Source organism: Trifolium pratense, linkage group LG2, assembly GCF_020283565.1.
Source record: "Trifolium pratense cultivar HEN17-A07 linkage group LG2, ARS_RC_1.1, whole genome shotgun sequence".
In the NCBI taxonomy this organism is placed as follows: Eukaryota; Viridiplantae; Streptophyta; class Magnoliopsida; order Fabales; family Fabaceae; genus Trifolium; species Trifolium pratense.
This window is the reverse complement of record NC_060060.1, coordinates 2,522,014-2,537,207: the sequence shown is the minus strand read 5'-3', so window position 1 is coordinate 2,537,207 and position 15,194 is coordinate 2,522,014. Positions and strand designations below refer to the sequence as shown.

General features: G+C 32.8%; 3 protein-coding genes across 3 annotated transcripts; all 3 read left to right on the top strand.

Annotated features, from left to right (window-relative positions):
* The first annotated feature begins 372 nt into the window (after positions 1-372).
* LOC123908143 (probable galacturonosyltransferase 9) lies at positions 373-3,541 on the top strand. Its single transcript, XM_045958683.1, has 3 exons — positions 373-890; positions 1,113-2,351; positions 2,893-3,541. The coding sequence occupies exons 1-3, from the start codon at positions 738-740 to the stop codon at positions 3,166-3,168; spliced, it is 1,668 nt and encodes a 555-aa protein (XP_045814639.1). The 5' UTR covers positions 373-737; the 3' UTR covers positions 3,169-3,541.
* Positions 3,542-8,032: 4,491 nt separating this feature from the next.
* On the top strand, positions 8,033-12,141 carry LOC123908187 (putative calcium-transporting ATPase 13, plasma membrane-type). The gene is made up of 5 exons (XM_045958738.1): positions 8,033-8,193; positions 8,226-8,388; positions 8,431-9,619; positions 10,096-10,779; positions 10,910-12,141. Exons 2-5 carry the CDS (start codon positions 8,284-8,286, stop codon positions 11,950-11,952), a joined length of 3,021 nt encoding a protein of 1,006 aa, XP_045814694.1. The 5' UTR covers positions 8,033-8,193; positions 8,226-8,283; the 3' UTR covers positions 11,953-12,141.
* Positions 12,142-14,560: 2,419 nt separating this feature from the next.
* LOC123909845 (protein GLUTAMINE DUMPER 3-like) lies at positions 14,561-14,857 on the top strand. Its single transcript, XM_045960770.1, has one exon. The coding sequence runs from the start codon at positions 14,561-14,563 to the stop codon at positions 14,855-14,857; it is 297 nt and encodes a 98-aa protein (XP_045816726.1).
* The last annotated feature ends 337 nt before the right edge of the window (positions 14,858-15,194 follow it).

The following is a 15,194-nucleotide window of genomic DNA, read 5'->3' as shown; positions in this document are numbered from 1 at the left end:
ACATATACGTGAAAAAAATGTAAGGCTTTTTTTTTGTTTAAAAATTTGGATTCCCAAAAAAATATAATTTCTTTTATTAAAATTTATTGATTCTTTTAAAATTTGCCTAATATACAAAAGTTTCTTAATATATAAAGTATTATGAAATCTTGATTGTAAAAAGTTTTTTGAAAAAAATCTCTCAAAATCCATTCAAATCATGTGTTAAAAATCTTGATTGTAAAAAAGTCTCTGTAAAAAAGTTTTAAAATCTCACAAAATCAATATAGTCCAACAAAATCTCATAAAATCATCGAGACTTTTTTTGCTAAAATTGTCTCATGAAATCCCAATCCAATACACCCCCTAAATTGTTGCATTTGGAATTACCACTAAAAACAAAAATCCAACATGAAAGTCAAAATAAGAAAAAAAATACCAAATCCATAAATAAATTACAGTTACTAATTCAGAATGGAGCCCATAATCAATCAAACAACTTAGATGCAGCAGGCTCAAAAACATTAACTAGCCCACTTTTTAATTAAATTCTCACATTCCATGTACCATACAAACTCATCATTCAAATCATTTACACTGCATTCATTTAATTCAATTCAATTTCATCATCCTCTTATCTGAATCCTCAATATACTACCAAAAAAACACTCAAGAAAAAAAAACACAACACTTTTTAACATAGATTCTTTGTTTTTTTTTTTTTTTGGATCTAACACTGTTTGAAGATTTCAAGTTCCATGGCGGTTTCTGGTAGAGGAAGCAGAGGTGGATCTAGCCTCCGTGGCTTCTTCACATACCGGATCTTTATCTCTGCTATGTTCTCTCTCCTTTTCATTGCAACTCTATCAGTTCTCTTCACCACAAATCCTTCCACCGAGAATGATGATTCTGTAAGTTCCTCTGTTTTTCTCTGTTTCTGTGTTTTTGTTGCAAAGTTTTGATTTTGATTGAAACCCATTTTCAATTTTGGAAATTGAAAACGACCCTTTATTTTAGATTCAGTTTTAAGCATAACCCATATGTTAATTTGATGAATTGAATTAATGAATGAACGAATTTTGTGGTGTAATGAATTAGGTTTTTTGTGGTTGTTTTTGTTTTTTGTTTTACAGAATCTTCCTACTACTGGTAATGCATATGTGCAAAGAACTTTTTTGGCATTGAAATCTGATCCTCTTAGGACAAGAGTTGATTTGATACATCAACAAGCTAAAGATCATATTTCATTAGTGAATGCTTATGCTGCTTATGCTAGGAAGCTTAAGCTTGATATCTCTAGACAGTTGAAGATGTTTGATGAATTGGCTGGTAATTTTTCGGATATTGCTTTGAAGCCGACTTATCGAGCGTCGTTGTTTGAGTCAGATGGTCCGATTGATGAGGATATTTTGAGGCAGTTTGAGAAAGAGATTAAGGATAGAGTGAAGATTGCGAGGATGATGATTGTTGAGGCAAAAGAGAATTATGATACTCAGTTAAAAATTCAGAAGTTGAAAGATACTATATTTGCTGTAAATGAGTCACTTGCTAAGGCAAAGAAGAATGGGGCGTTGGCGAGTTTGATTTCTGCGAAATCGGTTCCCAAGAGCTTGCATTGTTTGGCGATGAGGTTGATGGGTGAGAAGATTTCAAATCCGGAGAAATATAGAGATGAAAGTCCTAGGCCGGAGTTTGAAGATCCAAGTTTGTATCATTATGCAATATTCTCTGACAATGTGATAGCTGTGTCGGTGGTGGTGAGATCTGTGGTGAAGAATGCAGTAGAGCCATGGAAGCATGTTATTCATGTAGTTACAAACAGGATGAATGTTGCTGCAATGAAAGTTTGGTTTAAAATGAGGCCGATCGAAGGGGGTGCATTTTTAGAGATAAAGTCAGTAGATGAGTTCACTTTCTTAAATTCATCGTATGTACCAGTGTTGAGGCAAGTTGAGTCAGCAAAAATGCAGGAGCATTACATTAAGAATCAAGGTGATAAAGGCGCAAATGATGCACGTGACTTGAAACTTAGAAACGCCAAGTACTTGTCAATGTTGGATTACCTTCAGTTTTATTTGCCGGAGATGTACCCTAAATTGCGCAATATCTTACTTTTGGATGATGACGTTGTGGTGCAAAAAGACTTGACTGGTTTGTGGAAGATTGATTTGGATGGCAAGGTGAATGGTGCTGTAGAGATTTGTTTCGGCTCTTTCCACCGATATTCCCAGTACATTAATTTCTCTCACCCTTTAATCAAGGAGACCTTCAATCCAAAAGCCTGTGCTTGGACTTATGGTATGAATATATTTGATCTTGATGCTTGGAGGCGTGAAAAATCCACAGAACATTACCATTACTGGCAGAACAAGGTAAATTTCTACTTCATGTAGCTATAACTTGTAACTCTTTGCTTCTCTAAGTGCCAATAGTTTTGTACTGGTAAACCGTTTCAATAGCTTTCACGAAAGCCATTATCTTTCTAAAATAGTTGTCTGCATGGTTATCAAATCAAGATTCAAATTGTTAATCAGAAGATCAATTTTCCAAATCATGAATTGAATCTTACTATAAATTGCAAGAGATACATTACCAATAAAATATGGGATTTTTAAGTAAAAACAAGTGACATAGCAAAATTATAGCTTATATATATCATATATGAGCCTCAAAATAATTCAAGATTTGAGTCATACATTAAATGACAAAAGAAAAGTGGCTGACGGCACTGAGTTTAGGTAGTAATTCGTTAGAACGAATCAAGATTCATCATAGTAATTGAGTTTTGTATCGTAAGATACTTATAAGCATCGTTGCCCGAATAATGCTTGATCTGTTCCTTTGTACAATTGTTAAATGGGTTATCGTAAAGTGGAACTCCCTAATTCTTGTTTGTATTGATTCTGTTATCAGAATGAAGACCAATCTATATGGAAATCAGGGACGCTTCCACCTGGTTTGATTACCTTTTACTCAACAACGAAGTCACTTGACAAATCATGGCATGTGCTCGGATTAGGATACAATCCTAGTATTAGCATGGATGAGATCAACAATGCTGCAGTCATTCATTACAATGGAAACATGAAACCTTGGCTTGATATTGCTTTAAATCAATACAAAAATCTCTGGACCAAATATGTGGACAGTGATATGGAGTTTGTCCAGATGTGCAATTTTGGCCTATAGTTGAGATTAACACACTCATATTATAGTCATAATCTTGTGATGAAGTGTCCACCGTGGCTTACCATATTCTTACAGTACTGAGAAAATCTCATGTTAAATGTTGCTTGTCACTGGAAGGTTCTGCATCGTCTTCAAAGTGTCGTCTATGCAGGGAATGCCATCTGAGAATTAATTGTTGATAATTTTCCGATGCTAGGCAATAATATTTATGACCTGAATTTGGAAATGTACACGAAATAGTTTTTGTTTTTTCTTGTTTTTTTTTCTTCTTATTCTCTAGTTTGGATCATATTTATCATTTATTCATTTGCTGATAGTATTGTCATGACATTAATTAATTAATAATGTGAGGCACTACTGTTTATTTATATAATATATATTATACACTTCCTACATATAATGTTTTGTATATGTTTCTGGACATGCCTTTGTATTTGTTAAGAAGTCACACATAGGATGCGAGATGACCTGAACATGTGTTTATAAAGTAGAGGCAAACCTCACCTTACAAACCGGTGTTGTAAGGTTGAGTTAGGCCCAATACTCAATTCTAAGAGTATTTATATTATTGATATTGATATTTGATAATCCACTTATCATAGGTTGTTTTTCTGGTTGATATTTTGGCAATGTGCTCTTTTTACGAATATTTCATCTATGCATATAGTTTTCAAGTGATGAATACAACTTCTCTTTATATACAATGCATATGTTGGTAAGTTGAAGAAGTGATTGTTTAAGCCATGAACGCGAGTCGGCTTCTCATCCTGGACTCTACCAATGTTGATTGCGGTTTGGATTCTCTCCGGTTACTGGATAGTTCCGGTTGATAGCTGAGAAGCATGCTTTATGTTGGAGAAAATAGCATTCCTACCAAATCAGAACTACCATTTGAGCTCATCCTTCGGGAAGAAAAGGTAAGGAATTCATAACTTCAAAGTCTATTCCCCACATGCTGATGTTGATTCTTGTTTATTGCCTTCATTTTTACTTTAAAATTTAAATCCTATCTCTATAAGTAATTTTGTTGCAATCACAGTGAAATGAAGTGAGGTGTGTTGGTTGTATAATTTGAGTATATGTCCTCGGTATGAAATGAAATTACATGATTGTCATGACAACATTTAGAAAGCATGTATTAAGCCGTTTCCTGTATAGTGTGTTTTCGATTAATTTTTATAATTATTTCATATAGAAGTGATCTTGCAATTTTTAGTAAAAAAAATACAGATTTGGATATAGGGAAGTACCCTTTAGGTGTGTGTTTGGATTCTCGGTGAGTTTGTCAAAAAACACAACGAGCCATCTTGATTTTTTCAAAAACACGGTGGTTCTAAATATGCACAAAGTTTGATCTCATTTTGTATTTAGTCAAGAAGCTTCCTGCAGATATCTAAAGTGCACTAAAAAGTAAATTTGGATCCCAAAAGTGCTTAACATAAAAGAGCACTGAGATCTGTTTTTATATTAACATATAGATTAAGATCTCCTATAGACACTGCTGTGCAGCGGCCATAGAAACTGTTAGAGCAAAAGAGAGAGTTGCTTTCGCTAGATCTATGGTTTCTATAGCCACTGCACCGTGCATCACTGTAGAGGATTTGTATACTATTTTTGTTGCCTTTTAGCTTCTGGTTTACCAAACAACAAGGCGTTTAATTTCTGTTTTGAAAGTTCATATGGATAAAAATATGGAAGATTCTTGACATACCAACCATCCCTTGTTTTCGCACTCCTTAGAAAACAAATGAGGTAACATTTTATTACACAAGCATGTTATTTAGACGACAGTTTCTAGCTCAGTGTTAAGAGCTTAGTCTTGTAATCTCAAGGTGCTGAGTTCAAATCCACATTTGTTTTTTGTTATTTAGAGGAAACACTATGTAACTTGGCTTACATTATCTTTGATCAACCTTTTGTAGAAATACCATGATATGTAAAAGGGCAGTATTTTCCCTACCTTCAACTTCTGTCCGGAAACATACATTTGAAAATACCACCAGATTTTGCGCCATCAAGTGTGTTTCTAGACAATTATGAGGTTTAGATGCGCAATTTTTGAAACGTGGAGGTTTTCTAAGATGGAAACTATTTTTTTTGGAGATGGATTAGGAGCCGTCGGTTTGGATGCAGTTAAGGTGCAATCAATGCATCAGAGCCGTCTAATAAGATGATCCAGATTTAAATGCAGTTTTGATTTTTTTTTAAATATTTAAAATTCTGATCTTAAATTTAAGTTGTCCGATCTTGATCAAACGGTCTTGGTTGTACCTAGTGCATGCAGTCATGGGTGCTGACTGCACCCAATCCAAATCTTTTTTTTTTGCTATTAATATTATCCAGAATTTGTCATTCCGTCCTAACCGGCCACAACCAAGACTTCGTAATGTTTCTGGATTTCCTAAGATACTAATTGGGATAGTTTGAAGATGTTACCATATTTGTTTCTTAAAAACATAGTGTACTATGTAGCATGCTGAGGTTGTGCTGCTGTGATGTAAACAACACTTAAGAATTTTTTTAGTTCAAATTTGGAAAAAATTCGGAAAACACATTCCGAAGTTGTTTTTAAAGGCAAAAAATTTTCGGAAAACGCGTTTCGAATTTTTTGACCAAGGGCAAAAATGGGAAAACAGGGGGTAGGTGAGAAAATGAGTGGGTTGGATGAGAAATTTTCTTACGACTCGATAGGACTGCGATCTGCCCCAAATCATTATTATTTTTTAGCACAATGTGATTAAGAAAGTCAGTTATAACTAAGTTGTTACTAATAAAATTATAATATTCTAAATTATATAACATTCTTTAATTAGAATTTTTTTTTCCTATGGATTTATAGGCCAAATATTTCCTGGGGATTCATCTAAAGATTTATTTTAAATGAAAACTCTAAACTTTTTCATATGGATTTTCCTGCGATTTATAAAATTACCCGAGTATTTCTTGCGGATTTTGTTTGATTTTTCTATAGAAAAGTCTGTAGGAATTCTTGTGGATTTCAAATCCTCAACAAAACAATTACCTATCACTTGGGCACCATAGTCCGCAGGAAAATCTTCAAGAAGGTAATTTCCTGCGGCATTTTCACTAAAATCCGCAAAAAATTAGCAAATTCCTAGTAGTGTAAAAGCATGAAATAGTTTGTATGAAAGAATGATTGTTTGAAAAATTAATAGCAGGAAACCTGATAAAATGATAGCATGAAATACACATGATAAATGTATTATTTTAAAAAAGAAATGTTTTAAACTGAACAACCGAAGCAAATCAACTTGATTCACTTGATAGTTTATGGTTTATTATAAATTTAATTATAATCAGTCCTCTTCATTCAACATTATCCATTAATCTTTAGAATTTAATTTATATGCACCGTCAATGTAAAATTATTTTACACGTATCCAACAATATACTGGCACATCATGTATGATATTTAAAAACACATGATGTGTCACATTCATTAAATGATGTGGCAACACATCATTGGATGTAAAAAATCTTTACACGGACAATGTTTAACAATTAAACTCTAATCTTTATCCCAATCACAGAATAATTTATGGTTTATTCGCCGCGTCCCTTTGATACATTAAATCAAACATTTTAGTCTTTAACCACATAATAAGCCATAACTGTCAAAAAACAAAACCACATAATAAGCCATAATGTGTATTTCTTCGGCTACCTCCGTTCTAATATATAAAACATTTTTCACAACACTATAAGAATTAAAAATAAAAACTGTCAAAAAAAAAGAATTAAAAATAAATAGTTTTTATATTAAATTTATCAATAATATATATTTTCTTTTCAAAATTACCCTTCAACTATTAAGAGAAAAAAATATTAATCTTTTATTTTTCTTCATTTAATTTTTTTTTGACGCAATTTTTCTTCATTTAATTAGAAGTATTTTTATGAAAATTTAATTAATGAACATTAAACTTTGAAAAATGTCTTATAAAATAGGACAACAAAATTTTGCAATTTTTTTTTTATACTATTGGAAAGGAGGTATATAGTAGTTTTAGCCCAAATACTAACTAAGAGACATTATAAAGTTAATAATATACTTTTTTTCTTTCAAATAATTAAGTGTTTAAAATTTCATCTTTTAAATCGAATAAATGAGAGCATATTAAATATTGTCATAAAGTATAGATGTATTTGATTTATATTTAAAATAAGATGATAAAATTGAGTATTAAAAGTCTACAAGTGTTAGTTCAACTGACAAAAATGTCGAAATTGTTCAACCAAAATAAAAAATGTCAAAATTGTTAGGTCAAATGTCTTGACTGGGTTTCAACTCCAACTCTCTCACTTATATATGTGAGTTTATAATGATTTTGTCATTTCATCTATCTTAAAAAAAAAAAAAAAAAGGAAGAAAGTATTAAAGTGTTGGCCTAAAAGTTAACTTTAGTCTAAAATTGAATTGCCTGTCCGACAACGAGGAAGAATGAAAGAAAGAACACATACGTGGTCAATACGTGGGGTAGAGCTTATCTTTGAAGTTTAGGTATCTTGCTGACTGTGTTGTCAAATACCAAACCCACCAAATTAATTAAAGCACCCCCCCACACACCATTTCCCAGTAACTTCCTCAATTCCTTAAACAAAAATATTGTAATATGGACGTCGACACACGCTAAATTAATTATATATGCGGAAAACAGTATGAACTGTATTATGAAGTGGTAGCTTTTCAATTTATCACGAAAATGAGTCACATATTTACTTCAATGCTAAGGAGTATATACATCTTCAACATTTTTTAAGCAAACGCGTTACATCATGATTCATCATCTATATATAAATATGTTTGCATGATATAACATCAATATGCAAAATCTAAAGTTTTTATCATTCAATATATTCATCACTTATTTACATTGATTACTTTAACATACAAACTGCATTGTTCCTATTGTGTCAATACTTTCAATCCTTCAATTCATTCTCTACCTTCTCCATATATACATTTTGTGTCACTATATATATTCCCTTACCACCTTTTCATTTTTTTTCTTGTTATATTATTTTTTTTTTTTAATTTTTCTTAATATTACCATCTCAAAATTGTTGTTAATTATACTTTTGTTCTTGAAAACCATGTCAATGACCTTCTTGACAAACATGAACAACATTGAGACACTTCTCAATGCACCAAACAAAAATAGCACATACAACAAAAGATGGCACAATGCTTTCATGAAAATCTATTGTTCTAGAGCTTTCATGTCACATTTCACCAAAAAATCCAACAAACCAAAAATTGCACCTACCCCATCTTTCACTTTGGTTGATTTGAATTTATCACCTCATCACTCTTATACCATTGATCAAGAAACTCTCATAGATATTGTCAAAGAAAAAAACATTGAAACCCTTCAAAACCATGGTGGAGTTGAAGTAGTTGCTTCAAATCTTAAAACCAACATTGAGTTTGGTATCAAAAGTGATGATTTTGAAGACATTGCAAGTAGAAAACAAGTGTTTGGTTCCAACACTTACAAAAAACCACCTTCTAAAAGTTTCTTTCATTTCATTGCTGAAGCTTTTAAGGATGTAACAATTCTAATACTTTTGGTTTGTGCTACTCTTTCACTTGCCTTTGGAATCAAGCAACATGGAATCAAAGAAGGTTGGTATGATGGTGGTAGCATTTTTCTAGCTGTTTTCATTGTTATTTCAATGTCATCAATAAGCAATTTCAAACAAAACAAACAATTTGACAAATTGTCTCAAGTGAGCAATGACATTCAAATTGATTTGGTTCGTAGTGGGCGCCGACAAAAGGTGTCCATCTTTGATATTGTTGTTGGTGATGTTGTTTGTTTGAAGATCGGTGATCAGGTACCGGCTGATGGATTGTTTATAGATGGACATTCATTGAGAGTCGATGAATCAAGCATGACCGGTGAGAGTGATCATGTAGAGATTAATAAAGACCATCATCCATTTTTATTTTCCGGAACAAAAGTTGCTGATGGTTATGCGAAAATGCTTGTTACATCGGTCGGTATGAACACAACTTGGGGACAAATGATGAGTTCGATAAGCAATGATATCGACGAAGAAACACCTTTGCAAACAAGGTTGAATAAGTTGACATCATCGATTGGAAAGGTTGGTTTGGTTGTGGCGTTTTTAGTCCTTATTGTTTTGTTGATTCGATATTTCACCGGGAATACAAAGACCGATAACGGTGTTAAAAAGTTTAACGGACGGAAGACTAGTTTTGATGATGTGATGAATGCAATTATTGGAATTATTGCTGATGCTGTTACTATTGTTGTTGTTGCTATCCCTGAGGGTTTGCCATTAGCTGTGACATTGACTCTTGCTTATTCAATGAAGAAAATGATGGCTGATCAAGCTATGGTTAGAAAACTTTCTGCTTGTGAAACAATGGGATCTGCTACTACTATCTGCACTGATAAAACAGGTATTATTCCAAATGCAAAAGTTAGTTATAATTTGCTAATAGTTAGTTTATTGGTTCTCAACTAGCTTTTAATATATAGAATATCTCACATACTCCCTCTATCCTTAATTATAACCAAAAGTCAACTTTTCAGATTCATGGAATAACTCATATATCTGGACTATAATGTAGACCAGATACATCACTTTTTCAATGAATCTAAAAAGTGAATTTTTGCTTATAATTAAGGATGGAGGAAATATTCATTTACCACACATCCTAGCGTCTACTTATTACGGATTATAAAAAAAATGATTTTTGCATTCTATAATTTTAAATAATTTTTTACAGATTTTTAAGAAAAGCAAAAGTTATTTTTAGAGAAGCTATTAAAACCAACTTATCATTTGCAGCCATTTTTAGATTATTTTCAAATTCTCATTTTCATAAAAATGTTGTAACCAATGGACTAACTTTAATCATGTGCTTTGTAATAGGTACACTAACTTTGAATCAGATGAAGGTGACAAAGTTTTGGCTTGGTCTAGAGCCTTTGGAAGATAATGCATATTCAAATGTTGATCCATTTGTTCTTCAATTGATCAAAGAAGGAGTAGCTCATAATACAACCGGTGGTGTTCACAAATCTAAATCAGGTTCTGATTCAAAATTCGAGTTTTCTGGTAGTCCAACTGAAAAGGCAATATTATCTTGGGCTGTTTTGGAATTGAATATGGTTATGGAAAATTTGTCAAAAAGTTGCTCTATTATTCAAGTGGAGACATTCAACTCGAAGAAGAAAAGAAGTGGCGTTTTATTGAGAAGAAATGTCGACAACAAAGTTAGTGCACATTGGAAAGGAGCTGCAGAGATGGTATTAAGAATGTGTTCTAGATACTATGATAGTTATGGAAATGTGAAAGATCTTGACAATGAAACCATGTCGAAATTTGAAAACATTATTCAAGGTATGGCAGCTAGTAGTCTTCGTTGTATCGCTTTAGCATACACAGAAGTCGCGAACGAAGAGCTAGGAGGTGAAGGAGGCAACAAGATGGTGGTAAAAGATGATGGTTTAACATTGTTAGGTCTTGTTGGCATTAAGGATCCGTGTCGCCCAGGGGTGAAAACGGCGGTGGAAGCCTGCCAACATGCCGGTGTGAATGTCAAAATGATTACAGGTATTGCTGAAATATCCCATTTATTGATAACTTGATCAATTAATCAATAATGAATTATGAATAGAATGGAATATAACTAATATAACTAACTTTTAACTAACTATTAACGAACTTTATCTCTAATATATAGGTGACAATGTTTTCACTGCAAAAGCAATAGCATTCGAATGTGGAATTCTTCGACCTAATCAAGACACAGATGAAACTGTGGTCGAAGGTGAACAATTTCGTAATTTTTCGCCTGAAGAGAGGTTAGCGAAAGTTGACAAAATCTCTGTAATGGCAAGATCTTCACCTTTTGACAAACTTCTAATGGTGCAATGCTTAAAGCAAAAAGGACATGTAGTTGCCGTTACCGGAGATGGAACAAACGATGCACCTGCATTGAAAGAAGCTGATATTGGACTTTCAATGGGAATTCAAGGTACTGAAGTTGCAAAAGAGAGTTCAGATATTGTTATATTAGATGACAATTTTGCATCTATAGTAACAGTTTTAAATTGGGGAAGATGTGTTTACAACAACATTCAAAAATTCATTCAATTTCAACTAACAGTGAATGTAGCTGCACTTGTTATCAATTTTGTCGCGGCGGTTTCAGCAGGTGAAGTACCTTTAACAGCAGTTCAATTATTATGGGTGAATTTGATTATGGATACATTAGGTGCATTGGCTCTTGCAACTGAAAAACCTACTAAGGAATTAATGGATCAAAAACCTGTTGGTAGAACAAAACCTCTTATTACTAACATTATGTGGAGGAATCTTTTGTCACAAGCTTTCTACCAAATAGTAATTTTGTTGACACTTCAATTCAAAGGTGAAACTATTTTTGGTGTGACATCAAAGGTAAATGACACATTGATATTCAATACATTTGTTCTTTGTCAAGTGTTTAATGAGTTTAATGCAAGGAAGTTGGAGAAGAAGAATGTGTTTGAAGGGATATTTAAGAGTAAGTTGTTTTTGGGAATTGTTGGTGTGACATTGGTCCTTCAAGTTGTGATGGTTGAGTTTTTGAAGAAGTTTGCTGATACAGAGAGGTTGAATTGGAGAGAATGGATTATTTGTATTGGTTTTGGTGCTGTTTCTTGGCCAATTGGTTTTGTTGTGAAGATGATTCCTGTCTCAGATAAACCGTTACTTGATTTTTTGAGTATGAAGAAGACTTAGAAGAGATTATGAAGTCTAAGCCATATTAATTGATTTAGAGATGCTACTGAACTATGGTTGACTAGGAATTTTTTTTTGGATTGTTATAAGCAGATCATTATGTAAATGTGGATCATTTTATTTGTACTATACATACTCATTTAATTTTATTTGTATATGTTCAAATTAATGTAATTTTTTTGTTTTTTTGATAAATTAAATGCTTCCAGATATCAAGGTAGTGATAGACATCCCAACTATGTTGGCACCTCTATCTTTTCCATTGTCTACCTATATCCCAAATTATATAAAAAGAGAAAATAAATAATGACATGGGGGGACTATGCCTTGCCCCAAAATAAAGAACATTACAAAACAAACTCAATTGTGACGATATTGTAGAATACCAAGTTTGTCACGTAGAAAATCATCCCGCAGCACACCTGGTAAAGAACCCCACCACCGCATTTGCGTATATGTGTGTCCAATAGTAGCAAACTTATCCACACAAGCATTACCTTCATGATAAATATGAGACCACCTCATGGTAAGGCCACGATGCAAACAATTCGACCATCTATTCCATAAGTCCCAAGGTGCCATGTTAATTTGCAGCAACACAGTCACTCTCCACCCAAAGATAGTGCCATTTCTTTTTATGTGCTAATTCCATAGCAAGGATCAAGGCTACAATCTCAGCATGAAGCACCGAGACACCACTGAATTTTTGTGCACAACCTCCACGAAAATTGGCCATATAGTCGCGAAACACCGACCCATCCGTGTTTGCCTTCATCCAATGACCACTCGGGGTCTGCCACAACACCAACATCGTCGATGCAGGCCGCACTGCAGAACTGTGGTTGAGTGATGATTGACACTGTACTTGGTAGCGAGGATCATAGTTCGATCTTCGCAACTTCGATCGAAAGAGGCTGAAAACACTTAAAGTCATTTTGACAGTTATTGATGAGTTTGCCATCTTAGGGTAAAAATGTGCCAATCTTGGAGAAGTTTCATCAGTTTAGTTCATATGTGACTGTAGAGGCATGTAGGAATAACTCATATTCACTTGTACTTGTAAAATAACTCAGTATGTTAAAAAGTGTCTCTTACAAAGACTGTTGTCTTATATATTTCTGTGTTTATATTTAAGTTATATATTTAATATTTTTTTACATATAATATTAGTATTGTTTTTAATGAAAAATATTATTACCTTATAAAAACATATTAACATATAATATGAAATTTTATGCAGCGCCATAAAAATATTAATATATAATATGAAATTTTAAGTCACTAGGCACGAAACTAATGTGGACGGTGCAAGTATTGATTGTTTTATACCTGGTATTCCATGCATACCAGGAATTCTATTCCCAAATATACCAGGTATACCATCTATTCCAGGCATACACATACCAATAATTTCAAGAATATCCATACCAACAATTTCAGGCATACCAACAATTCCAAGTGCACCAAGCATACCTGGATGGCCTTGACACCAAGTCCACCTTCAACTCCTAAAACACTTAATCTAGCTTATGAATCACCCTGCTTAGCTAATATATCGCCTAGTTTACCTCTTGGATGACAATGTTTACATTCTGGATTACTTAGTGTACCTCTTGAATCACCAAGTTCACCTTCTAAATCGCTTAGTTCTCCTTAACTAAGATATTTCCAAAAAAATAATATTGTTTCTTTTAATGAAAGCAAAAATAATATTGATGGTCTCATTATAGATACTTATCGTAACATGTTATAAATATAAAATTGTTTGTTTCAGGATGATATTTTTTTTTTCCAATTTTTTTTTTCATCATCAGTATTCGGCCCACTGAACCGTTTAACTTGGTTCGGAGATCAGTTTTAGCATTAAATGGTTTCAATCCCCTTCTGATCGCAGTTGCGGAGGAACGAACTGTGGTCTACCTTACTAAGTTCAGCACTAATTACCATTTAACCAACTAACAATTAGTTATCAATATGATTCATTGGGTGCTAAAACAATCTAGATCCCACATTTTCTCTCAAAAATAATTTTATTTAGACACATAATTAATAAATGCAAGATTAACATCTTCAACTTATATTATATAAATTGGAATATTATTATCTAGGAAAAGTCTAGTATGCTTTGAGAAAAAGTAATGAAACAAAAGAACGTATATGCAATTGTTTGAGACAATCTCTTGGGACCCTCTAATTTTGATCATAGCTAAGCTAAATATCAACCGATGAAGAAACTTCCATATTACAAAAAAGAAACATTAATTTGCCCATGATTGGATATATGCTTCATCACAACACGAAAGAATCAAACATTTGTCAACAATTATTTGACAAAATGAAACTATATAGCCAAAATTTTAAGAAAAGAATAAATAGAAATTTCTTCCACAATTCCACATGTGGGCCCATTCACGCGCAACTTCATAACGTAACACTTTCATTCATTGTGTTACTTTAACATGTTCTATAAATTCCCTCTATTTCTTTTATACCAAGCTCTCATGATCCAAATAAATAAATAAAAAACCAAAATTTATACTTAACACAAGGTGAGAGATTAATAATATTTAGAGGAAAAATTATTATTTTCTTTATAAGTAATCCAAATATGGATGTAGCAGCTGGTGGCAGTTTCAAAAACGTTACCTCACCTACTCCTTACCTCTTTGGTGGTCTAGCTTTCATGCTTGCAATTATAACATTTGCATTAATTATCATAGGTTGCTCTTGTCATGAAAATTTTTCATCTACAACTTTAGCAAATGAAGATAAATCTTTCAAGAATGTGGAAATGGTGGTGGATTTAGAACCTAAGATTGTTGTAATAATGGCTGGAGATACTAATCCTACATACTTGGCTAAACCTATGTCATCAACATGCCATTGTGATGAAGAAATAGTTTAGAAGCTTGAATACTTTTAAACTGCAGTTGTGGTTACGATTAATATTTATAAAAAATGTGGTTTATCTGGTCAAAATTATGGTTGTGATATCGTTGCAGAATTTAAAATTCTTTATATTGCATTCGCAATTTTGGTTGTAGACCGTCAAACTGCAATTTAAAACCATAGAAGTATGGCATGACTGAAATCATCAGCACAATGGAGAGAAAATAAAGAACAAAGCATTGACATTTATTTGAACTATTCCTTAAACTTGTGCTGATTGTGAGATGTAAATTCTTAGAGTAGAATTATATACGGTATTATTGTTTAAGATTTTGTAAGGATGATATCAAAGA